Source organism: Phalacrocorax aristotelis, chromosome 10, assembly GCF_949628215.1.
Source record: "Phalacrocorax aristotelis chromosome 10, bGulAri2.1, whole genome shotgun sequence".
In the NCBI taxonomy this organism is placed as follows: domain Eukaryota; kingdom Metazoa; phylum Chordata; class Aves; order Suliformes; family Phalacrocoracidae; genus Phalacrocorax; species Phalacrocorax aristotelis.
Genome location: NC_134285.1, coordinates 4,452,750 through 4,479,135, shown reverse-complemented (window position 1 = coordinate 4,479,135; position 26,386 = coordinate 4,452,750). Strand labels below are relative to the sequence as shown.

The 26,386-nt window shown below is 47.3% G+C and overlaps 1 protein-coding gene across 2 annotated transcripts in view; it reads right to left on the bottom strand.

Annotated features, from left to right (window-relative positions):
- The window catches only part of RNF216 (ring finger protein 216), an 81,642-nt gene that overhangs the window by 12,152 nt on the left and 43,104 nt on the right, over nucleotides 1-26,386 (bottom strand). For both annotated transcript variants that reach the window (XM_075104819.1, XM_075104818.1), the window contains exons 14-15: nucleotides 3,484-3,581; nucleotides 781-1,003 (exon numbers count right to left, since the gene is read on the bottom strand). In XM_075104819.1, the coding sequence (XP_074960920.1) occupies nucleotides 781-1,003; nucleotides 3,484-3,581 (321 nt within the window). The remainder of the gene's footprint in view (nucleotides 1-780; nucleotides 1,004-3,483; nucleotides 3,582-26,386) is intronic.

Sequence of the window (26,386 nt, the reverse complement as noted above, 5' to 3'; positions counted from 1 at the left end):
AAACGAAGCTCAGACAAGCCCTGGGAAGGCAGATCCACATTCACATTGCTCTACTACTTTGCTGAAATCAGGGAATTTAACTCCAGCTCCTACCTACGCTCCTTCCAGATTTCTGGTATTGAAGACCTCTATTTACGGAGATGCTGCACTAGGTTTTCCCATGCTTGTCACAGCTACAAGCTGTATTAAGTTACTACAGCTTCCCCTACAGCTCAGTTCTCCCTTGCAGCTGTTGTTAACAGCCGTGAGAACGGACCCAACTGTAACTCTGGACCGCTGGCTTGCAGGCAGCTTTCTCCATCTCTGCAAAGGGACTCGCAGAGCAAGCAAGGTGATCTGGTCACCAAAGACACGTGCCTCCCCGTGCTTCTAGACAATAAGCCGTACCACTGCAACTCAGCTGCAGAACTAGGAACAAGTCCCAGTAATCCCAACAGCGGCTACCGTGGCTGGTGCCAGCGCACGCTCCCCACCAGCTCCTTCCACAAGCTCCACTCCCCAGAACAACGCTCAGAGCACTTCCAACCACAGCCCTCATCTAACAGGAGCTGTTTTTCCCTAAAGCAACACAAGTTCCTTCCAAGTTGCGGTCAGATGTGACTCTGTGCTGATGCACATAGTCTTCCAGTGTGTTTTTTAGCTGCCTTGGGAAAGAAAAAAATCGTGCTGTCTAAAAACAGCCGTTTTCCTCTGGTGGAAGGCATGTATTTCAACACGCTGGCACGGAACAGTAATTGAAATCAGGGTGCGAATCATTCACAAAAGTCCTTCGTTACTTACTGTGGGATCCGTCCAGAGAGAGCACTTTGCACAGTCCTGGCAGGGAGCCCCAGGCGACCGGGGGTGTTGGCAGAAGTGGTCATACCCGTTAATGGCAGCCCGGCAGAGGTAGCACATCTGAGCACCGCAACGGCAGGACATGCGGTTGCAACCCTCCGATTTAATTAGGCCAGTCCCACACTTGTGGCATTTTCTAATCCGGGCGGCTGTCATTTTCTCTTCTCTGCAACACAAGAGGAGGAGAAGAATTAGGGAAGGGGTGTTTGCAGTCACCAGCCTGCAGTAAAATGACTGTTAAGCTCTCCCAGCAATTCTTTTATCCCCCTTTCCCCAGCGCACCTCTCTCCCTCCGCTTTCCTCCTATGCCATCCCCACAGCCCACCACTGTTCCAAGGAGGCCTGGGCTCAGCTCCACTTGGAGCCAACCCATGACAACTCAAGAACAAATTAAGTGAAAGAAAGTCAATCACTGGCTGCGTGCTGCAGCCCCAACCCTGGTTCCCAGGCGAGCCAGAACGCCACGGCACCAGGCTCTGGCTTGGGAGGAATTTAAGCTGTAAGTCAGAGGGCCAACGGGCACGTGGATGCTTGACTTGGCTGTGGAGAAATACAGCCCAGGAGATAAAGTTCAGGAAAAGAAAACCCTTGGCTGTCATCTGCTAGCTAGTTTTATGTGTGCCTGTTGCTCCGGCTACAAAGTTGCCATGACCATATATATATATTTTTTTTTTTTTAACCCTGGCTGCTACACTCCAGATTTATTTGGTTTTTGTTAAATTTAAATCAGTAACTGAAAAATAATCACATCTTTCTCCACAGAGACTGGGCTTTCTCCTTCTCTTAAGATTCCCTACATAAATTTTCCAGAGGTTATTGCTTGATGTTCAATAGATGGGTTTTACTCTAATGGAGCACAACGGGAATCCAGGACAAAGCACAGTCCCTGTCCCCAAGAGACATCCTGGCAGCGACACGCACGCCAGTGCAAAGGCTCAGCTCGCGGCAATACTATTTTGGCACAGAAATGGAGGAAAGCCTCGGTCATTTAATTAAAAGACTTAAGAATATAAGTTGTCAACCTAAGGGCCAATTTTCTGACCACTGGAGATCATGTTACAATTTAATTCACAACCTAGAAGTGAAATTTGATGACAGAGGAGTAAAGAGACTCTGTTTTTCATTGGGGGAAGCACAATTCTCTGGCTGTGCTGAGCTGACAGTGGGGAACGATCTTCCCTAGCCAGGCATCTCCACCCAACTACTTTCGTGGACCTGCAAAGTCAACATATGTTTGGGAGATGGCAGGGAGGAGGATCGCAGCAGCAAACCAGGCTATAGCACAGCCCCACAAACAGCTCCGTCAGCGCAACTGGAGGAGCAGGGAATGGCGAGGTGGGAGCTTCAGCTGCCTCGCAGCCACACAAAGCTCCCACGCAGTCGTACCTGGCATGACCTGCACCCAGGCCCCTGGAGATAGGCTAAGAATAGAGACCAAAAGAACCCGAACTTGAGACTGACTTTCCTCCGAGCTGCAGCTGCTCTTCCCTCCACTACTCAACAGGATGCTGCTGATGCAGATTTTTTTTTTTTTTTTTTGAAACTTTGAGCAAGGCAGGAAGTTTGGCCTGAACTCCAGCTGTGCTTCCCTTTCCTTACGCAGGGCTTCAAAAGGAAGCTTTTATTGTATCAGGCAGTAAGACTCATCTATCCACAGAAGTGTTCCTGCTTAAGGTTTTGAAACTGATTTTTTTCCTTATTAGGGACATGACAACTCATTCTCCTCCCTCTCACCCCTCTTTCCTACAGGGAAGGGAGTGGCAAAAAAAAAGGTCATATCGAATCCATAAAGACTTTGTTCTGAATTAGGGACTGTGGATGAGCAAGCAACAGCCATCCAGCCTCCCAGTGGTGCAGCTTTCCAACCTCTACTCATGCCAGACAGACTAAATCAGAGGGGAAAGGATTAGGCAACGTGGGGAAGTCCCATTTGACTGCACCAGACATGCAGCTCCATGGATGAATCTTCCCTTATTTCCTAAAGGCAGAGGATTTTGTCATTTACTGTACCAATGAGAGAGTTCAAACTTCAAAAGATTTTTGGGAAACACTCAGGATTTACACCTGCGTATTTTGCAGTATGACTCCATTTGGTAACAATTCCTACAAACCGGTTAGAAAGAGACAAGCTTCTGTAAGAAAACACATCCCCTCCCACGAAGCCAGAAAGTAGTAGCTGAGCAAACCACGCGTTGTCTCCACTCTAGATTTTCAAAGGGTAACGACAACTCAATACACTACTTTGCCTCTATGCAACATCTGCCTTCTCCCCCTGAAGCAACACTAATGGGGGTTTCTCACCTCTGAGAAGGACCAGGTGCCAGCCTGCGAGACACCAGGCTAGCCAGAGGAACAGGCTGGGCTGGTGACAACTCTCCCACGTTCTCGAATTACCAGCTGGAGCCGCTGCCAAATAGCTTTCACAGAAAGAAATCCCATCCTGGGTGCCTTCTGACCCCTGAGCTTTGACGTCCCTAGGACCTCGCTGATAGAAGGGAGTGACGCCCAGGGGAACTTCAGGACCTCCGCTAGTCACAAGAACAGAGGGGCTTCTCACCAGCTCCACACCAGAGCGTATTGTCTAGCGTGTGGCTATTATGAGTTCATCCAACCCCCCATTTTTGCCTGGTTGTGGAGTTTACTTACATGGACGTCCTGTATTTGATGTCATCCTTCTCAGCCAGCTGCTCGCAGGTGAGGTTCATGTGCTCCTTCCACAGCCCCTGGCACTTCCGACATGTTTCCTGAGGAGGATAACAAGTATTAAAGAAGACCCAGCACACCACTAACAGCATTAGGAATTGGAAAAAATTCCCATCTCTTCCCCCCACCACGCTGCAGGTTCTCAGTTGAGGATGGGGTTTTATCTGCAAGTATGGTAGAGAGGTCTGCGCTCCACCGAGAATGAGTCTGTCGATAACAGGAGCCAAGGGGTTCCCAAGGTACAAGAACCCAGTACAAAATGAGTCTGGAAAACTCAGTTAATCTAAAAATCATGGAACAGCTATCAGGTTCGCTGCTTACTTCCCAAAGTAAGGCTACAGAAATGGTGCTAAAAGACATCAAGTTCATCCGTTTCCTGACCAAACCCCTTCACCTTCATACAAAGGGCTTCTAGTTCAGCAGGCGATGGAAACCTTGCAGCTGCATCAAAAACTGTGCTTCACCATGCATACAAGCAAATCCATATTATGCTTTGCAAAACCTCACAAAATAAAGTTAAAGCAGTTTATGTGAGTAAACAGATTAAAAAGGCAGGATGTGGACCAATGCCCATAAACCAGAGGTGGAGTATGAACAAATATTTGTGAGTTTAGCCACAAAACTAAACTTAGAGAAAGTGACTGAATTCTCCTGTCCTTGTAAACTCTTTAGCAAAGAGGCTCTAATCTGGGAGTGGTAAAGCCATGTGGAGCAGGAGAGCTGTGGAGGCACTATTGGCAAGTGAACTTGGACTAATGCTGGGGATAGAGTTGATTTTTTTTTTTGGTTGGCTGGCCAAAGAAAACATAGCTTTGTTTTGGGTCAAACAAGAGATTTTCCTTTAATTTGAGGAAGATTAAAAAACATCCAAATCAAACTTGGAAAAAGCACACGTTTTGCAATCCAACTGTTTCATCTTCAGGATGGCTGGGGCTTAGGCTTTTAAATCCAACTTTCTCCCCCCTGGCAGGAAAACCCATACGGCTGTGAAGCATCCTCTTCCCCTCCACACCAAAGAAGGTCCCAAAAGAGCTTTGCCCAACTCTGATCACACTACTACTGAAAAACGACGGCTGTGGAGACAGATCTTTTTTTGATTGCATTACCTTCATTTTATTTTAATGAAGAAATTAGGCGTTTAGACAAGATATGATAGAAGCAACTGCTTGAAGACACACGTAGGCAGGAACACGCTTTTGATCACAAATCAGACAAACAGGATGAAGACCAAAGCTTCCAAGGAAGCCACCCTAGGAGGGGGTGCAAAACGTTGATTTTGTTTTGTGCTTGCTGGGAGATGCATAACAGCTTGTGCTTTCATCTGGAGAATTAAAGCCTCCTCGTCCTGGCTGGTAAGCCGGACATGTTTGCAGACTGGAGGGTAAGGGCTGTAGTAAGAGGAGAGCCAAGTGTGTGACTGTCCCAAAAGCTCAGCGGAGGATTTTGTGATCACTCACCTTGCAATTGCACCCTTTGGCAGGCAGGCACTAGCTTTAAGGGGCAGTAAAAGCCTTGGTTGTATTGATCCTCATGAATCATTCATCATGCCCTTGGTTTTCCTGCTTAAGCCGTTAAAACAGGCACCACTTTGTGTGCATTTGTTGGCAGGCCAGGTCTGGCTGCTATCAGCACCGGAGGATCAGACTTGGAGCCGTTCACATACGTCGATGAGCACCCACCTTCCCCTTTTATTCTCAACACCTGGCCACATGCCATTTCAAGATCAAAAGTGCTGTAGGTTCTTTCTCTTTTTTTTTTTTTTTTTTTTACATACATCAAGGGTTAAAAACAGTCTTTGGAGGCCTGCCACACAGAACCACTTTCACACGCCAGCGACAAAGATTTAACAGCTTTTTGCCAGAAGGGTTGGCACACTTTCCAGCCAGGAGCCTACTATTCCCAATTACTTAACTCCAGGAGCCTCCTTCACTGCTGAATTAGAAACGATGCCCTTCTGAAGCAGATGGCGCTGCTTATAGTTTTGTACCAAGTCATTCCCTTTGCCTTTTGTTGCTGCCACCATCCCTGCTTCGCGCGCTGCAGCTATTTAAAAACAATGCTCTCCCCTGAGCTGAGGCTGCTGCTATTTGCCAAACAGTTGTCTCCTACACCCGGGAAAAGGGATTCCTGCGCAGGCAAGGAGAAAGGGAAGAGGCACGGCACGGCAGTGCAGATTCCCAGATTCACTGGGATGGCATGAGATAGGAGGTATCCGGTTCTCCCCGTCACCGCGACTGCCGCACAGCGAGTGCCATCGCAGCTGTGCGCATTTCTGGGATCCCTCCCGAGACGTGTTGGCCATGGGGAGCTGCAAACCCGTGGGCAGCTCTGCCTGCCTGTTCCAACACACCCGTTGCAGAGGTGTCCCCATGGCTTCCTAACTCCGTGTGTCACCTGGTGCTGCTTCTGCCCAAGCCACGTCCTCTCCAAAACATAGGCAGGGGAAAACTAGACAATACATGTGCCATTAGCAGAGCTCGATGCGACTTCTCCCCTTGTTTACCCAAGACAATGGCACATTGTTGGCAGCCACAGGAACCCGTGTGGACCCCTTTGCACAAAAGCAGGGAGAAAGCCCCTGGTTCAGACAAAGGCAACTGTTCCAGCACTGTAACTGAGGTCACAGCTCTCGCCTGATAAGAAGAAAAGTGACTTTTAATTTTTAACTCTTCTTCCAATCCAACTTGCTTGGCTGCTGAGGGTTTTGCATATCTCACATGATAACAATTCTGATCTCTATGATTTCCACGAGGGGTTCTTTTATTTTACAAACAGCTTTTTGTTTGATAAAGAAACATACTCTGCCATTACCATATTAATTAACCTAAACACACAGTAGGATGGTTGATTTTTTGCAACCAGCCTAGATTATTTCTATTGTAAGAGGAGCATTGACACAAAGACTGACTACCGCAATATAAGGCGGCACCTAAACCCACACAAAGAGGGAATGAGTCCTTCCTGGCCCCAAAATCTTCTACTCCAAACCTAACACACAAGAAGCAAGTAAGTCCACCAAAACCAAGACCCTGCCCAACTTCTCCTTCGGCGCTGTGCCCACTAACAAACCCTGGCCTACCAGCACAGGGGTACCTGATGTGGGAAAGCACATTTTGTTTTAGTTTTAACAGCTTTACAGTTAAATTAGTCATTTCTAGATGGTGTGAACTCCACGTGTTTCTCCTGCCTTTCCCCAGCCCACTCCCCCTCGCAGGCAGGTACAGCTAACAGCTCGTGCTTTCGGTGCGAGGGGCAGCGTGTTTGCAGAAGCCTTGGCATCAGCAAACGGCTGCGAACCAGGCACAGATACAGGAGATTAAGTATCTGCTGCCTGTTACATCTGCCCGTGCTTGGCAGGCAGCCTGGGACAGTCCATTAATCCGCTGGGCTGGGACAGCAGAGAGGAGGATGTGATGGAGAGGGTGTTTAATCGCACACTGTAATCTCCTCACTGTACATCTGTTAGAGGTAGTGGCTCCGTTTCCTCTCGCTGGCCGCCAGGAAGCAGCTGGGATTAACACAAACATGTTTGGGTTCAGGAGGATCCTTTGTTCCCAGGGTCAGCGGTGCGGATACGCAGCTTTCTGTGCTCAGGGCCAGCCTGGCTAAAGGCAGTCAGTTTGCTTTTAGCACAGGCATTGCAATCCTTAAATGTCCTTGTTAATTGTTCCAGCACCTCACGAAGGTAGAAGGGAGTGTTTTATGGGAACCAACCACCCTCCTTAGCACTTCTACTGGTACTTGCAATGGATGGTACAGTTTTAAAACACAGCCTAAACTTCCCTCCCCCCCCCGCCAAAATAACTCTCCAAGGTCCAGCCCACATATCTGTCGGGGCAAAAACCCAAATAATCAACTCCTCCCTGACAGTCTCCATGTCCTTTTGGCTACAGCCAGGCTGATGTATGCACTGCCAGTGATGTAGGTGCACCAGCTTTCCTGGTTTCAACCCAAACAAATGCCACGTGGACAAAAACATCAGATGACAGACACAGATCACTGACCGACTGCCCACGGCATTCCTGCGCGCCCACTTCTTATGTAGGAGCTTATACGAAACCATTTACTGATTGAGCAAAACGCAAAGGGAGGAGGGGAGGCTCAACTTAAACGACAGCAGGCGATGGACTGGGCTGTCATCACCGCCCTCCAGCTCTCAGTGGTGGCTCTGAGCCGAGTCCAGTGCTTGCCTTAGCTCTCCATATGCTGGTTAATTAAATCCTTTTGCTGCCACACCGGGCGACTCCCCGCGCCCCCCAGGAAGGACGAGTCACACACTCCCAGCGGTCTCTGCCGACTGCACGCACGGGGACATTTGCTGCTGCACTCCCTGCTGGGAGCGAGAGGGAGGTAAAACATACCTCGTACCCCTTCGGTGCTCACTGGGACGGAGCCCCAGTGATTGATTCTCTGCTTCTTCCTGCGTTTAGACACGCAATAGTACAGGCTAACCTCAAACAGGCCAAGTTTTACCCAAAAGCAGATGTGAATGCAATAGTCTTAGAATAGCACCTCAGGGCCAGTCTATACTGCACTGGTTTAATTAAAGGGCTGCAACTCCCAACCAGACGAGTTAATGGGAAAACAAAGAACCACACAGTCTTCTTCCGCACAAAGTCTCCACTGTCCATAAAGCTGCACTGACCCTAACTAAAAATGGATGCAGAAGTAGCTAAATGAATGCAACCTTTAAGTACGGATAAGCTCTCATGAGTGAACTCCTTCAGCGCTGTTTCTGGGATTTCCTACACATTAAGCTGGGATAAAGAGGCTATAATCTAGCCCAAGACAATCCATTTTGGTGAGAGACCCCTCTTTAGAGATGTACAAACGCCCAGCGCAGGGATGTGGGACCCCAGCTCCGCGGGTACCCGACCGCCCAGTACGGAGAGCGCTCCTTCCAGCACAACCTGCCGTGGCAGCTCTCCGGTTCCGGAGCCGCCGGCATCGCTGCACGCAACAGGCACGATGGGCAGCAGGCACCAACTCCAAACACTCAAAACCCACGCAGCGTGGAGAAACGAACACTGTGCCTTGGATGGGCGAGGGGGCAAGGAGCAAGGGCCTGGGAGGACATCGGGGCTGGGTGGGTTTGCTGCTCAACCCAGGGGAGCTGTGCCGGGTCCCTGAGCAAGGCTGTTCCCCAGGCAGCGCTGCCGCTCAGCGGCCGCCAGCCACACCGCAGCCCCGGGCCTGGGACAGGAGGGAGGAGACCAGCAGCTAAGAGAAACCCAGGAGAAAACTGAAGTCTCTTCTCCTCAGCACGGCCATGATTTATTCTGGGAAGGGAAAGGTTGCAGGAAGAAATAAGGCAAAGGCATAAGCCTTGGACTAGGCTGTAAGAATGTGCCAGGGTGTAAACAAAGAGACCTATGAGCGACGGAGAGTTAAAAGCTGGGTAAGGAAAAAATGCATTTATATCCAACACCCACGAGGAGCGTTGGTTAAAGCTTTTATGGACATATGTTAAACCTCATTACCAAAACTGATGACCTCAACCAATGCCTCCTGTTTTGCATGTTCTTGGTAAACTGAGCGTATTGTACTCCCTCCCATCTTCAAGACACTGGAGATACACAACGCCCTTGTGCTTCCCGAAGCGTGCCGGCAGGCCGGTTCCCAGGGAGGTTTGGGTCAATTGTGTTAGAAGCTGAGAACCAGAAACACATGGAAACTCCCCGCCCCCCCCAGGTTGCCTAAGTCAGTAGGGCTATCTCATATCTGTAATTCAGAAGTTCCTGAAACACATATACAAAACCAAAGCAAGCTTTTCCTCTCCCTAGAGCTTGACTTTAAAAGGCCAGATCAACTGCTAGTTTGGGTACAGTGGTTAGAGACCTACGGAGCAAAAATATCTGCAGCTTCACGCAAGAAGTGCTGCTCAGCATCAGTACCAATAGAAATTGCTTGCTGATCTCATGCTCACTTACTCTACAGTAATCAGAGCAAAGAAATGGCTCTTTCACTGAACTGGATCATGCTTTAATTTGAACTTGTACAAAACTTTAAAGAATTTCATTACTTGGGATGTTTTGAAAGAAGTAGTTTTGTTTCAAAGCTACTTCCTTCTGAAGCTCCAGAGAGGTGAGGAATATATCAAAAGTTGCAGGCAGCACTAACATTTTTCAGAAGCTAGTTCCCTGCCCTGAGCAGACTAATGCCACACGCAGCATCTCTCCAGCTCAGTCCACTGAGAAGTTTGGATTTGGCCAGCGTGGGTTGGCTTTGTGACCTTCCCAGCAGCGGCCACCCACCAACCTGAGTCAGCCTGCAGCACAGGTAGAGGAACCACTGCTTGGTCACTTTATAAATGCAGGTTAATTATAGCCTGTGACTTCACACCGAAGATGTTCTCTAAATCACTATACCTGAGGTGATATTGCTCCTTCCCAGGGCAAAAAGTTAAGACAAATCCAGCACATGCTACTGGAAACACAACTGTAGTTAACCACAGTTTTTAGATCTGTTGGACTGATTGCAAGAAAATAGCTCTGCGCCTTCCCGGCCAACGTAAATAATTAAATACTAGCAGATTAGTTCAAAGCACTCAGCAGCTGACCCTCCTGCCTCTCCCCACAGTGCAGATTGCCTTACCCCATCCAGCAGAGGAGATCTAAGAGGTTATCCATTTAATCCTATGCACAGCCTCACACAAAAAGGGATGCTGCTTCCAATAGCTGGAACTCTTAACTGATGAGATCTAGCAGGGCTGAACAACAGTGGGAGCAACTGAGGAACTGGTGGAAACAATAGAGACCTTCGGAGAGGAACAGATTTAGATTTCAAGACAAGCAACCTGATTTTTAAAGGATAACTCTGGAAGGTTACTCAAGGGGTTGCGTGCAACAACATCATGAAGGTTAAGGTGTAACAAAAGCAAGGTATCTTATTTGCAGAGGTACCTGCTAACGATGCATTGTAAGACTGAGAGGAGGAACAATTACTGAAGTTAATTTTGAAACTTCCCTCTTACACCACCACACGATAAACAACCCCCCACACGCCCCAGACAAATGCCTACCCAGGGCTTTCGGTGGCAGGAACTGGAGAAAGCTTCCTCTAGACCTGTCCTGTGTTTCTCGTGGTTCTCTCTCCCCCTACTGTCTCTCAGATTTTATTGTAGTATGACAGGATCGCACGAGGAACTCGGTTACAGACGTCCTCTCCTCCAACAGTTGCGTGGAGACCCACGTTTATGTAACACACCTACGACCACTTTTAATCGGTCTCCGCAATATGGCAATTTTGATGGTAATTAACGCACTTAATTTCCAGTTTAGAGCCTGTTTAACCATACTGTCTACTGACCGCAGAGGTTAACACTCCAGGTCATTACAACGCCAGCAAGGGATGAGAAAAGGTGAACTGAGCAGAGAAGCTGTGCTGATAAATAGCTTTAGTACAAATACACCCTCAGAAACTGGGCAAGTACAGCTTGGTTTGCTGTGGAAATTAAACCCAAATGAGGGGAAGCTCCAGAAGTAAGGCACTCCTAGCTTTATACTGGCCATAATAACACAAAAATAAATGAAACATGTTGGGAAACTAGAAACGATAAAGAAAAATGAAGGCAAAGTGATAGCTGACCTCCTTGAAATCTCAGAACTTCAGATGATTTATTGTTTTAATGCCTATGTAGTACAGTTACCTCTTACCTGCTGCTCCTGACAACAGCTCTGTGCAGCAGTAAGAGGACAGTTTTGCAGGCCCTTTACCGAGCCACAGAGCGCAAAAGCCACAGCAACCAGCCTTATAACTATAGTATTTACAGCTATAGTATTTATGGCATTTACGGTATTTACAGTATTTAAACTGAAAATGGCCCTCTGAACTGCTAACCTCCATCTTCCAAATTCACCAACGTGACAGTGAATCATCTGCAGCTCATTTGTTATGCTAAAATAAGCTAGTGGTAAAACCTGAGACCGTACCAGCAGTCTGCTGAAACATCCTGGTGAGAAAGAGGGCTGTGCGAGGTTTTAAAAAACCAGAACCACCAACAAGTGCAACGTGATAGACGAGTTTGCACCCAAAGCTCCAGTGCAGACACGCACTGGATTTCACTGGATTTCCTCCCGCACCAGAAGCTATTCCAATGCCTGTTCAAAGTAACAATAATTATAATGACGATAATAATAATATAAAAAGACATCAAGCGAGTGAGTAGGCACCGAAATAAAGCAGAGTAAAGTACCAAACACCAATCAAGGAAATAGATGTGCCAGCAACTCACTGATTCCTCTTTCAGATCCCCCGATAATGTTTCCATTCCCTCCCGTACCTAAAGCACCTGTGAGCCCAGCCTAACACCAGCTCGGCCTGGGCTTCTGTTTGGTGCAGAGGTGGCAAGGAAGCCTCAAAACTGCAACTTGGGGGTGGTTTTTCAAGTCCTGCTAAGGCTGTTTGGCCCCACGGCTTTGGTAGATGCAATGTGCCTTCCCAGGGCTGCAGGGAGCAGAGGGACACTGGGAAGGAGACGCAGTGAGAAAAGTGATGTCCAAAACCATTGGGCAGGGGCTGCAGCGACCAAAAGCATCTCTTACCCAAAGCACACCTTGCAATGGGGGAAAAACTAGCTTCAGTCCTTGCCAGGTGTGCGCTGTCACATCCCCGTGGGTCACTGCACCAGCGCCGTGTGAATGAACGGGGGTATTTTGCAGGCAGGACCATACCAGCCTTCAGGTTTTGGAATAACAGAGCAATAACCAGTGCACACTCCCACAAACCCTCCGGCCCCTGCAAAGAACGTGGCAGAGGGGATGCAGCGATCCGAGGCCATCGTGTAAAGTGCCTGCTTACCCCCAGAGCAGTCTAATCTTGACCAAAGCCGATCAGCCACCTTAACTCCCGAGGGAGGACAGGCAGGTTAAGAACAGTGGTGCTGCAATATGCTGGCAAACAAGGGTAATTCGGGACACATTTGTCTTCTAATTAGATGAGTTGTTTAATCTGTAATTTAATTTTCATTTAAGTCATCTAATCCCTTTCAATTAAATTCTTTTTAAATAGTCAGAAAAATCTGGGGCTTGGAAACGCTTTGGAATAAGAGGAAGACCACCTTGGATCTGCGCACATCGAAGCTAAACTGAGTTAGCAATTCCAAGGGGAGCCTCTCTACCAGCACCAGCTCCGAAACAAAAGCTGGTAATCCAGCAAGACAGGCTCGCTTCTGCACAATCACATGAGACCGGGCAAGAGGCAGGGATAACGAGACCAAAACCAACGCGTTGAACCCTGAAACGTTTGTGAGCTCCCAGCGCCGTGCAGAAGACAGCCCATCGCAACAGAAGCGAGAGGGGAAGAGCGCGCTGCAACCCTCGGTGTTGTGAAATCCCAAGGCAAGCAGTTCCCTTTCTGTTACGCTTACAAACACTGATCAGAAAGACCGGTTCCCGTCTTCTCCCCCTGCTTCAGGAGGGCACACAACAAGTTTAATTAAGTGCACTGTTCAACTGTTTGCATGGCATGACTCGTCTACAAACCAGAGATGTTGCAAGCCTGTTCTCTGTAAAAGCCAAAAAAGAAAAAAAGCACAAGTCACCTCATCTCCAGGGATCTGAGACCAGCACTCATTCCCAAGCAGCAGTAGTCGTTTCTGCAACAACCCAACCACAATGGCAAAACAAACTGGAATATTTCATGTTGTATCGCTGACATCAGTTCAGTTTTGAAGGGAGAATCCTGGCTGGTTCAGGAGAAGGAAAGCCACCCTACCACCCCGGGCCACCAAGGAATGCTGCTCCTGTTGCAAGATGGGGGTTCACTGGTCACCTTTACCGCACACAGGCCATCTCCCTCCTCCTACACCCATACGGTAAGAAAAAAACCTAAGAACTGCATGTAGAGAGTGCTTTGGTATGGCTGAATGTAGGTAAAGACCAAGACTGGTGCTTTCAGGGTTACCTTATCAAAAGGGTAGATTATTAAGTTATGCTGTACATACAGTTCCTCCAAAAGGATTACGTACGATACCCTCAGACAAAAATGCAGAGTGTGGGATACAGAGAGATTAAATCAACAATTTTGGCAGCACAAGTGAAGTATTCAGAAACAGGCCTGGTTTGAGCCATTTCCTCAGCCCCAGAGCAGCTTACAGATCCTGTTCTTGTTCTCCCTGGACCTCTTTTCTGAAGACAAGGAAAGGAAGGAAAAAAAAGAAAAAGTGTGTTCACAAGCACACCATCATTAAAACAGAGTTGAAAAATACGTGGATGCTACTGAAACCAATTTCCAAAGTGCTTCCCCAACAGGTGGGGAAGCGTTTAGCTCCTACTGACCGGCCAGTAACCCCAGTGAAGAGGCTTTCCATGTCAGCAAACCCCACAGCCCTTCCTACAGTCAACCACCAAGGAATGGAGATCTTCAAGACCTTTCTCTGAAAGGCAAGCCCCAGCTCTACACCTGCAACTGGAAGCAGTGATCTAGCAAGGGCTGGCTGGAATTAAACACGAGATCCATAACATCCTAAGATGGTTGCGCGAGCCCACGTCCACCGCTCGCACTTCAAATGTCCGACTCGTTTGTTCAAAGGTGCAAGTAGGGAAATAACAACCAGCTGGACCAGGGTAAGAATGGTCTTCCAGCTGCCTGCCAGAGGAAAGAGCAGGAAGCCCATAAATGTCCTATTCTGCTTAGATCAGCGACTAGTGGAAGCAAAGAAGGCTCATGGACAGTCCCGGAAACATTACTGACTCTCCTACCCAGTTACACATTTTTTTTCCCCCTCCTAATTTCAGAGCGCAAGTGCTGAATAAGAACCAAAACCAAAGCAGCAGCCACCAGGTTTTGCAGGGGAGAAACACAAGCTGTACCACTTAAAAATCGTGCAGTTTAACCAACTGCCAAACAATCCATTTGCATTAACGTCATGAAACAGGATATGAAGCACTTTGTAGCAAGAAACAGGAGATTCACTTTATTAGAAAAATACTTTTAAGGTTCAAATGCATCGAACCATTTGCAGCCACAGATGATTTGTAAAAGACGTTACTGGCTGACAGTGCTGGCTTTTGGCTTACCAGCACCATCGCAATTACCACCCAGAGGGACATTACCTGTTCTCAGCTAATGAGCGAAGCCTGTGCCAAGTGCCAGGCACCACATGAACTGCTGCAGAAAATGGCTCTTTAGGGTCCAGGAAGAAAACTATTCTGAGACATCCATAAGAGGCCAAGACATTTTGCTTGGCGTGAAGGACTGAAGGCATCGTAAAGTAGTGAGTATTGTCTTGTGCTTGCCTAGATTGAATCAGCGTTATCTAGACTCAGTCAGACGATCTGAAACCCATCCTGGGTTCAGATCAACTTCTCCCCAGGAAATTAAGGAGAGTCACAATTCCTAATTGCTGTCTTGAGCAACAGGACTGGTAACATAAGGCACCCCTCAGGCAAACAAAACCAGCACCTCCGGGTAGATGTTGTAACTTAGCAAATTCTAGGCTAAAATAAACCGTGTCGCAAATCACATCCCCACCCATTTGGAGCTAGTAAGACCAGCCCCTTCCCCCTGCCCGACTTCTTGCTTCCACTTCTGACCCAGGATTTTATTGCAAAGGGAAACCAGCATTATTGGCCATAAAAGGAAAAGTCCCATCTGTCACATTTCTGAGGAGAGGAGTCAATGAGGAGGAACTTCAGCAACTTCCTTAAAACTCCGGAAACACCAGAGGCTACCACCATCCCCCTCATAAGGATTAAAGGTTTTTTCTCCCGCTTCCATCAGGGATGCACGTGGACAATCTGCTGGAAAATTCTGTTTAACAAGCTGATAATTTCATTTAAATCAGAAATGCATTTGCCCTTTTAGTCAGAGCATGTTTATGTTCGCTTTACAAACACCTAGGTTTCCTCCATTGGTTATTTTTCTGAATTCCTGAGCTTAATGCAGACACACTCAATCCAAAAATAAGAGCAGTCAGAAGCCATTTTATTCAGGAACAGTAACTTTGCTTTTATTTTTCTTTTTAATGAAATAGTATTCTCTTACCTTTACACCATTAAACACAGCCATACTTAAACCCACTTACACAAAGACGAAGGCCAAATGGCCCTACACTTCGGATCGCTCGCCGACTGCCATCAGCACTGTCCACCTTGCATTTCAGATGCATCAACAACGAAAGCTGACAGGACCATTTCATTTGTTTGGCGCTAGATTCACTTTCAGACTCACATAAAACAATGCAGCAGTATTGGGTGGAAATCACAATTCTGGAGTCATATTCAGTTTTAGAAATGAACCCGAGCTTCAGTTTGTCAAGCCTTAAGGAAGATGTCTGCGCGACAGCATTTGGGGAGAGCAGTCAGCGTAATGCTCACAGGGCAGGTTAAGATCCCAAGATATCATTTATTGTAGCTTTTTGGGAGGAGGTTGCAACTACTGAGAAAACGACCTATTTGGACCTTTATGTTAAAAGGTGTTTTGGAGAAAGTGATTCGTATTTGCAATACCTGGGTTTCTTCCCTACTGTTTCCCACACACAAGTCTTGTGGTGCAGCCCTCCACCCCAGCAGCGGCCTCTCAAGCCAGATTTTCAGCAAGAAGGGAGCCAGACAACACTAAAGGATCTGCATCTTTCCCCTTTATACTGAAGGAAATATCACTCTGTCCCATGCCAGACCTTAGGACAAGCTGCTTCACTCTCTGCACCTCCCAAACATCACCAAGTGCTCTCCAGCGAAAGCCCCTCTCGCACAGCGCCCAAAACCACTTCCAGTGTTTACCTTGAATTTTGCTTAGCCTTGTTCAGCTGCATAAGCTTAACCTTTGGTAGAGCACACACACTAAAACCAAGCACCTTTGTGAAATGGTTTGGTGTGGTGGGTTGGATGCTGCCTGGCAGCCAGAGTGAGCAGCTGTTGAGACCCTCAAGCCTCTCCCCTTTTTAATTTTTATATATATTACATATAAATACACATATAACACATTATATATATATACATACACAAACAAGCACTACTACTTGACCTTCCAAAGAGGATATACTGTAAGAGAAAACCCACAAAAACTTCACTTTTTGGTTTTGGCCACCAATCTGGAACCTCTGCCTTGAAAGAGCAGCTTTTCAGAACAAGCCTCAAGAACACCTTCCTTTATAGAAGAGTCTCCTTACAGGACAGGCGAACAGCAAAAAGCCTCCCTGAGATGCAATAAAACACCAAAATTAAATACAGATCAGATAGACATCAGACAGCTTCAGGCTGCAAGGTTTCTTTGGGTATATTGTTTGAAGCACATTCTTGTTAAATCAGATCTTCACTACCTGCTAAGTGTCTGGCCGGCTGTGGGTCCCACTGCTAAACGTGCTGCTGATGTCCCCTTGTAAGCAAGCCAGCGGGCTAGGTGAGCTACCCCAACAATTTCCAAAGCCAATTTATTTTATTAAGCAAAAGCCTCAGCACACATCATTCTCAGAGGGGGAAAAGAAAGGAAAAAGGAAAAAAAAAAGCAGGTACAATACCTCATTTTACTGTTTTCAGATGCAAAACTTCATGAAGCTTTTTTGACGTGAGGCTGCTAAAAATAACTCATCCTTAAAAAGTCCTGTTATTTTTATACAGTCACAAGAATCACTGGATTGCTTCTAATTATCCCATCCTTCCTTGGAATTTCTATTTGTGCTTAACAAGACACAACAGGCTGCCTTCACCAGTGCAGTCATCACACATCTTGAATTACAGGCAACTGGATAAGTTTAGTTTCTCCTTGTGAACAATTCTGGGAGAATGACAGTTTTAAAAAGCCTGTTTTACTGTGGTCTTTGGAGTCCATGTTAAACGGACAAGCTTACGGCTAGGTGCCAGATCAAAGTAGAAACAGATCTTTACACTGGTCATGCTTGAAAACAAAACCAGTCTCTAACAGGGATTCACAGCAGGATTAGAAACGTTCCACCTAAACAAGATCAACAAGGAGATTCCTAAAAAGCCCCTAGAGCAGGACTAGGTCTACTGGAGTTCACTATCTGCCCCGTAAATACATCCTTACCGCTTCTGGCTTCCAGGGGACATTTACTTTCCCCCAGACAGTGGTAACACAGAGGAATCTGCTCTAGGCACAACAGAAATATAAATAGCTAGCCATCTGCACCGCGCCTGACGTACCAGACTGGCAGCTGTATCTTCACTGGTAAGCACGCTATCGCAGTGCGCGGTCCCTACTCTGCCAGCGTCTCCCATGGTCCGAGTCAGCAGTCAGCTATTACTGGAACTCATTACTGCACGTCCAAATATTTGCATGGAAAACTTGCTGGACGCTGACTCATATGACGCCTGGCTCCTGCATGATCTTCTTAATGCTCCCTCAACACTCCAAGGGGAAGAACGTTTCCAGAATTAACACCTACAGCCCCACATTTTTCTAGCAAGCCACATCTACTTGAAGCTAGAATTCACACCGTATTTGAACTGCTATTGGTTTACACGACTATTTTTTCCCCCCTCTCTCCTTTGAAAAACGTGATGCTTTTATCTGAAGAGTCATCCATTGCAATTTGTATTGTCATGGCAACACAACTCCCTCCCCTGCCCCAAACCCCATCCCCGAGGCTCATTGTGCTCGATACCAGACAGGCACGCAGCACGCTGCATACAGATGAACGGCGCTTCTCAAATTGGTCTCAGGCCTCCTCTCCCTGCAGCTGTACCCACACGGCTCCTGCTACGGGGTATAGTCGCAATGGTAGAAGGGAGGGGGTCTTACTAAGTCAAATTTCTCTATTCAGACAAAGAAATAAGCTTTATTAGCATAAGGCATTTTTGTAGAATGTACATCTATACTGGTTAAAATAAAGACACTAGGTTCATAACCAGTCTGAGCAATACAAGAAAAAATATTTAGAGCAGGTGTGTGCGAGTTTTGCTAGGGCAGCTTGGACATACCAGTAAAGAAAAAGGGGAAGATCGTTCCACAAAGGAGGGTACTCAAGAACAGGGCTCTGGAGCCCTCTTACGGCAGCTTGCTTTCAGCTTCCTCGGAGCAAAATCCCATGTATGCCTCATAGTGTCTCTGTGTAGACAAGGATGCAATGCCATTGAGATAGGGTGGGGAAGAACAGCACCTGGCTGGGACTGAGCTTTGATAAACACAAACATTAAAACCCCACACTCCCAGCTACTTGACTGCTCCTGATCCGTATACAAAAAGTGGACAACCCCCATGTTTAAAGGGGGTGACAGAAGACAGCAAGACCAACCTCCTCCAAAGCTGAAGTGTTGCTTTAGCGACAGAAATACATGAGGGGTGCTAAGGAAATTACATCTACCTCTCCAGTACTAACGACCACTCCAGGCTGCACCAGTACCACAAAGGAAGGCTGGACTGGTTCCATACTAACCCTTTCTTGACTTCTCTAGGCCTGTAAGGTCCAACAGAGCCACAGAGCCCAGTTAGCGACAGGTCAACATCCCCGCCCAGCACTCGGGGAGCACACGGCAAGGAGGCGGCTCACTGCTAGCAGGGAAGAGCATGGCTGCTGGGCACTGAAGGGGTTACAAAGATTCAACAGCAGGAAAATATTTATGGAGGAAAGATGCTGAGCTGTGCATGTTTCCCAGACTGGAGATGGTTTTAATTTACCACTTGCAAAGGCTGTGATTATTTGCTGCTGGCTATTGTTGAAAGCAACTATTTCAGGCTCACTTGCTCCCTCTGGTGTCACAGCCCTGCAGCTGATTCAGAATAAAAAACCCCGAACCCACACAAACTACAAGGAATCTTGCTTCCCCCCCACCTCTGGGAAAGAGGGGGCAATATTTATAGATATTAGCTATTACCACGGCCTTGCCAGGCACAACGCATTCTTTGACGGTAGCACACTAACGACCTTACAAGTACCTCCTAGAGTTTACAGCTACTGCCAGAAAGAGCTGCCGCCTCCTCATTTTGCAGCTCTCCCTTTCAGACACTGATCTCTGCCTGACTGTAGCAGAACTGCAACATCCACCACGCTCCTCACCTGGTCTTCCTCCCTAGCCGCTCCCGAGTGCATAGGTCTGTCACTGTTCGCATGCTGCTATTAAAATCTTAGTTTAGATCTTTCTATGAGCACAGGGATTTTAAAACTAGGAGAGTATGCTCATCGTTAGCTCGACTGGAGTCTGGCACCCATCACCTTGGGACTAGCTGTACTCCAGGGGAAGGAAGCCGTACCTCATTAGCCCTCTCCCCTCACTCCCCAAACTCTGGAAACCTGCACAGCCCCACTAACAAAAAAGAATCAGTCCTCTCCGTGATTAAAACTATCACCCTCCGCCCCATCCAATACTGCCTGCCGAGGCATTTATTAGATGCCACCTTGCTGTACAGCTCTTCTTTCTTCCAGCCCCAAGCTGCTCCTCTCCTTTGCTTTGCCTTGTCTTAGTGTTTCTTCTTTACTCTCGTCCCTGAGTTGCTGTATGATGCTGCTATAGCACTGAGGGCAACTGAGACACTGGTTCTTGTCCCCCCTTTTTCCTCTGAGCTGTAGCTGCTCCTTTCCCCATCCTCACCTGGGGGACGCGACACACAGGCTGCCCAGCCCCTGCGTCACCCCTGCACGCTCACTAACACCACGGCAGCATCGGCTGCCCCACGCCTCTTCCCCAGGCCAGCAGCAGCGGCTTACCCAGCCTGGCAGAATCCCTTCTCGGCCCACGTGAGCAAGGTTTCCAAGCCTTCCGCATAATGCATCTACCCCGCTTCACGCTCTGGGATTAATACGTACCTTGAAGGGAACCCTAAATATTTGCCTGGATTTTCTGTTAATCTTTCTATGGCACAGCTATTAGGATTACTGGAGTGGGGGTTGATAAGCGATGGGGTGGAGAGCTGGAGTGTTTCAGGAGACGACAGTAACATCTTGCTTTATTTTACTGATGTGGATGCCTTGGTGACCTGTGCTAATCCATTGGATAATTACTATGAGAATAAAGAGTCTTAAAATATGAAGCAGGAGGTGGAGTGCTGCAAAGAGGAGTTTATTTCCAGAGCAGCCTTTTCTAAGTATATGCATAAACATCTGTATTCACGCTAAGTGGAGAGTCGCAAACAGAAACATGCAGAGAACCACCCAGAGCAGGACCTTTCCACACGCCCACATCCATGTGGTTCAGTTCAGTAGCAGGAAAAACACCCGAGGAACCCTAGTTTATAGCATAACCTTTCTCTCAGTATATACCTACAGAAAAGACTACCTTCAGCTGGGAACAACAGCCATTTAACAAACCACCGTGCCAAAAAGAAGGCTTGTTTTGCAGAGTTCAGGCCAAAAGCAGAGTTTTAGATGCAGTGATTACCTACAGCATTTTCATACAGATCTCTTACTTCTGAATATCAAGATGGCATTAGTCTTCTCCACCAGCAAAATTAGCATGGTATCTTACACTAGAAGTCGATCTAGACCTGATCTTACGGACACGCTGCTCCTGCAATGTTGCTCTCCATGGGCCAGGGACTTTCTGCACCACTGGTGGTACTTTGTCTAATGGCTCTCTCTAAATTTTTCTTCTTTGAGTCTGTCTTGCGGCCTTTGAATCACACATGTTCCAAAGTTGTCTCTCCCCTGGTAGTGTTAATTAACACAGCACACAATCCCAGGGAGAGCGTTACCTATTGAATCCAGCTACCACTTCTTGCAGTTCTTCGGCTCCTTGGCTGTCAGCCAGCCATGTCTGTTCACACCCTAGTCTGGCTTAGCCTGGACAATCTAGCTGAATCACAGCTTGAAATGGTGAGGCTACAGATTGCAATGATGTTAAAGCCATAGACTTCAACCCAGAATGAAGCAAAAAGTGACCATTAAAGTAGGGAGTCCTGTAAAAGCATCTATTTCCTATATCGAAAATTCCATTTGCAACTCAGTCTAAAATCTCCCTTCCTCCTTCTCAATCAAGACATCCAGCTTGATCCAAAAGCTCCACCTGACTCAAAGCTCTGGTTTTCAATCGGCTTTACTTATTACTCTTTTAATACTATCACATCATTACCTGTTACATTTAAGACATTACATACATCTCTGAAGGCGTACGTTTACAAACTTACCAAGTGACCTCATAACATTTCTCATTAAAGAGAGTCAGCTTTAACATCTTACCGCAAGGCAGGATTCCTAGACTGCAGGGAATACTTCTAAACTTTTTCCAAGGGTCTTCTAGCTTCCTGTCATTCTTGACTAAGAATCAGAAAACACTTGGTGTCACTAATACCATCATATAAAGAAAATATGATCTTTCTCTGACTCTGCACGCCCCAACATCCAAGTCCAAGGACTGCAGCAGCTTTCCTGGTAATTGCATTGCTTGCTTTCACTTCTCCACAGTGCTGTGAAGGTGCTCCAGAGGAACTATCCAGTCCAAATTTTTAGGATAGCACCTGTCATCAAGCCCGAAGAAAGCAGCAAGAAGGCCTGCTGATACTCGAAACAGAGGCACTCTAAGCACAAAGCAATCTGGAGTAACACATACAAACAGGACATGGGAATTTTGCATCTTCCTGACAAGTAGCTGTAATGAGTCCATGTGGGAGACAAGTCAGAGGACCTCCGTCTGTTCTGGTACAGCTGTGCAGTTGCACAACTCATTACATACAAGAACAGTCCACCCAATGTGGACCTTTCAGTTTTACATAGCCAGGTCAGCCAAGCCAGCTTTTCCCCCACCCCCTTCGGGCCCCTCAGGGTCGGGGCTGTTTATCCAGTCTCACAGGCAATGAAAAAAAATTAGAGTAAGGGCGTACAGGAACAGCAGGGGAGTGTGTATGTGCAGGACCATGCACAACATACACGCTAACATCAACGCTTGCTTTTGCGTATACTTTCTGGACCCTGGAGATGACAGATACCCATTTCTATTAAAAAAAAGGGTGAAGAATAATCCTTGATTTCAAGATAACAATAATTGATCAGTGTCTTAGCCATGGCAGCTTCCTACATAAAAGTGGATGCAGGTGAAGGATAACACGTCTCTTATTCAGCAGCTGCTTCATTCCCATTTAACTTTCAGAGATCACAGGAGGGAACAGAAAAGCTAACAGCTACAGCTAACGCACAGCAGCCTTTGCCTGACCAGGTCATCTCATTCCTCACCCTGGCTCTGCTCACAGCTGGATTTTAAGGCTGCCCCTCATAGCAGCAGAGATTTGAGCCAACTGCAATTGGAGAAGCCACGTACACTTTTACACATACGGCCATGCAGTGTTATTGCTTGCCGGTCATTTCCCTCTGGTACAAGTTGCCCACATTGGGACTGAGATAAATTGAAATGTGTTGTATGAAATCAGTTATCTCCTTATGGAGGTAAAACGTAAGGAAGGCAATTGCAAGTGTCACAGCAATTGGACAAGAGTCCAATTTTCAGACAAGGAACCTGATCCAGGTGTTGGGTGAGTACCTGGGGCTTGTACCTCATCCTGGAGGGGTCACCTGCATGTCTCCATATCATCGCTTTTCCTCGTTTGCACACTGAGCTCAGCACAGCCCTTGGATCAGGAAAGGGAAAGTAAACAATTATATATGAGGCATTGCCTTTTGAAAGAGTAAGTCTTGGCTTTTTAAATCATGGTCAGCTCTGACTAGGTAAAGGGTGCTTTGCTTTTAGAGGACCAGCTCAAAACAGCTGTGTTAAATCTAAGCAGAACATGGTTTAGTCTGGCAGATGGAGATGCTAAGTAAAACTCATTAATCTGTTATCACTTTCACCCACCCACAAAAATCCCAGCGGTCTGAAGTCATAGTTTTCTGACACAAATCTAGAAATCTATAGCTTGTACAACAGCTGCAACCAGAATAAAGTTCCAGCAGGAAAGAAAAAAATCCTTCATTTAATTACATGGGTAGGTCAGAATTATTCAAGACACGGATATCTAACAGTAAAACAAAGTTGCCTCTGAAAGTATCTGCGGTATCTGTGGTACAAAACTGGAGAAGTTTCCTAATGACTCCTGCAAAGCACCTGTTGTTCGCTCTGCACACCTGAAACACACCGCAAAGGGGTAAAGTGACAGGATAAAAACATACTCCATAAAGAAGCTTTTCTTAAAAAAATACCACAGGTTCCATCTGCAGACAGGACAGCTACAAAAACAACTCTCGTTCACATAACCTCGCCTAACCAACCTCTACCCCAAACACGGGAACGGCAAGGACCAAGGCTGAAAACAACATCTAGGAAGCCGAGAAGCTGGCAAGCTGCTCGGTGTTGTGCCTATCTCCATATCTAGAAAGGTTCAATGCGTTCATTCTGGGAGGCCAAGAGAAACTAAATATAGTAGCAGGCTACCAGCAAACGCACAAACGGGCACGGCTTCCAGCTACCTGAAAGATCCGTCCCCCTCTTCGCAGGCCGCTCCGGTAGCTGCGATCCTTTCCCTTGTTTGGGGAAGAGCGTGCTGTAAGGAGGCACTTGCAGGTTTTACTTACATGGATAATTGCAAACACAAACTTTAGGATGGAAGTAATGCAATAACACCACAGACACTCCTCTCTTGCCCCACTCCAGGGGATCATCTGGCTCTTTCAGATTGTTTTTTTTATTAAACCTGACATCTGCTTGCAAATAGGAGGTAGCATCCTCGCTTCACGTGCCAGGAGCCAAGGCCTCTTACAGCAACTGCCTCTTAGCAGAGCAGAGGCACCATCCATGAGCATCTGTTTTGTTTTAACCTCTGCCCTTTAAGGAGGGCCCAGAAAGGGGAAAAAAAAAACCCAAAACACTTCTAGCTGCAGATTGGCTTTGTCGGCTTGTACCGGGCTGGGTATCGTGGTGAGGCTTTTCAATACGGAAAAGGCCTTGGGGAGAAATGCTCACCTCTCAGCTTCTGAATGGCATCTCTGCCACTAACAGCCCACAGATACTGTGTTTTAAGTAGCAACCCTGAAGACAGACCCCAATTTTGACCAGGCTTTGAGATTTAGCTTAAAGGCATGCATGCTTCCTACACAAAAAAATGAGGTCAAAGAAGCTTCTTTTGAAAAAATAAATACAGCAAAAAAGCATTCTTTCAGATTAGCTTCACAGAGGATAAATCACTGAACAAATACAAGCATCTTATCTTGTTGGCAAATGGTACGTTACAGTGTCCAGCTTTACAGGAAATACGTTGGTTGGTCTGGAGAGCAAACTGACTTTTCTTTGTCTAGAAAAATGCTGCTCTTACTTTTTACGAGATTTGTTTGTTTTTAAAAAAGCCACATGATCTCTAAGCAGCGCCAAGCCTGCTTTGCCTCCTGCCTCGCGACGCTTTCCTGGATGCCTCCGGACTTCCTAGCAACCTCACAGCAGAAACACGATCCATCTCCTTTTACCAGAAGGACAACTTGCTTAAAACAAAATCCCAGCTGCCCTCCTGCCATTCCCCAGACGGGTGGGATGCAGTAACTGCGGGACCCCACAAACGCCAGGGGGGAAGGTGGGGAAGCAGACAGGGCTTTCCCAGCACACGGAGGTAAAGCTTTCCCCAAATCCTCTGTTTTCAGCCTCTATTTGTCCCTTCTAAAGTCAAACAATAACACTAAGAGCACCCGGCGAGGAAAGCAGCCACCGAATCGCTAATGGGTGGTTACAGAAACATCGCTGGCTGCGGGATCCAGCAGCAGCTATGCCTGTTCAGTATTTTGGCACTGATTTATGACAAGCGTACTTGTGCTTCCATTAGCCGCGGCTTTCTCGGTTGACCCTTCGGCTCAGAGAGGCAGACTCGACATTAAACTCCCATCAGCTTTCAGTACTGCTGACCTCATCCCCAAAACTCGCAGCGATGTTTTACATCAGCCGGGGCCAACGCATTCCATTAATGCTCCCCTGACTCAAGGAAACATCTGCTCTGTTTACACTGGTAGCAGCACGGAGATCACTTAAGCATCACCTCTGCTCCCTGAGCCCACGGCGGGAGGAGCAGCCGCACACGGGCCAGGCCCTGGACCTCCTGGCCCTCTGCACGACGACCTGGCCATTACTTACTCGGCAGGGCAGAGGTTGCTTAAACCATCAAGGAACAGGAGAGGTGTTATGTAGTAGCAAAGAAGGTGTTTCCTTCAGGCCAGAAGTGCAGGCTTGGAAGCGGTATTTGTGCCAGCTCCAGCTGAACGGGCTGATTGGAAATAAGGAAGAATTAAAGAATGCCAGAAAAGAGTTCTATTTTTTTAACCCCAATGATTTTATGGATTTGTATGTTCAGGCACAGATTCAATGGATATGGCTGATTAATGCAGGTTAGAGCTCACACGTGGAGGGCGCCTCTGTGTCACCTCCCCGAGTGTGTATCACCAGGGTGCCGGGTGCCAAACCCACCCTCACACCCCTCCGGCCCCACCGCCAGGGCAGGGGGTACCTGCAGGGCGGCTCTTCCTGCAGCAACACCAGGAGACAGGATACCTTCCAGAGAACAAAGCACAGCCCATCCGAAACAATCCCCCCATCCCCTACCTCAGATACCACAGCTTACCAGAAGCCACCAGCTTCTTGCTGGGAAAGCCTGACAGCTCTGAAACAGCTCTTCATGTAGGGAACTTTGAGTTATCAGTACCACATGCCAGCTGGTTACGGCAAGCCTCCACCAGATCAAGGGGATGCTACTATGTATTTTCCCACTGATTTTTGACAGCTCAGACCTCCGAAAGGAGTCAAACCTGTGGCAAAACCCTAACAAACTGGTTGCTCCCAATGTTCCAATGTTACAGGTGCACTAAATTAACCCCTGATAGCTTCCAGCAGCAATAGAAGGCTTCTTTACTGTTAACCATCTAGTCAAGGCTATAGCTACTAACAAGCCCACGAGGACACATAAAAACATACGGTCGCCTTGAAATATTTGACAGCATCTGTCACAAACAGAGACAGAGCGTGCCACATACGGGAACATTCAGCAAGGGTTG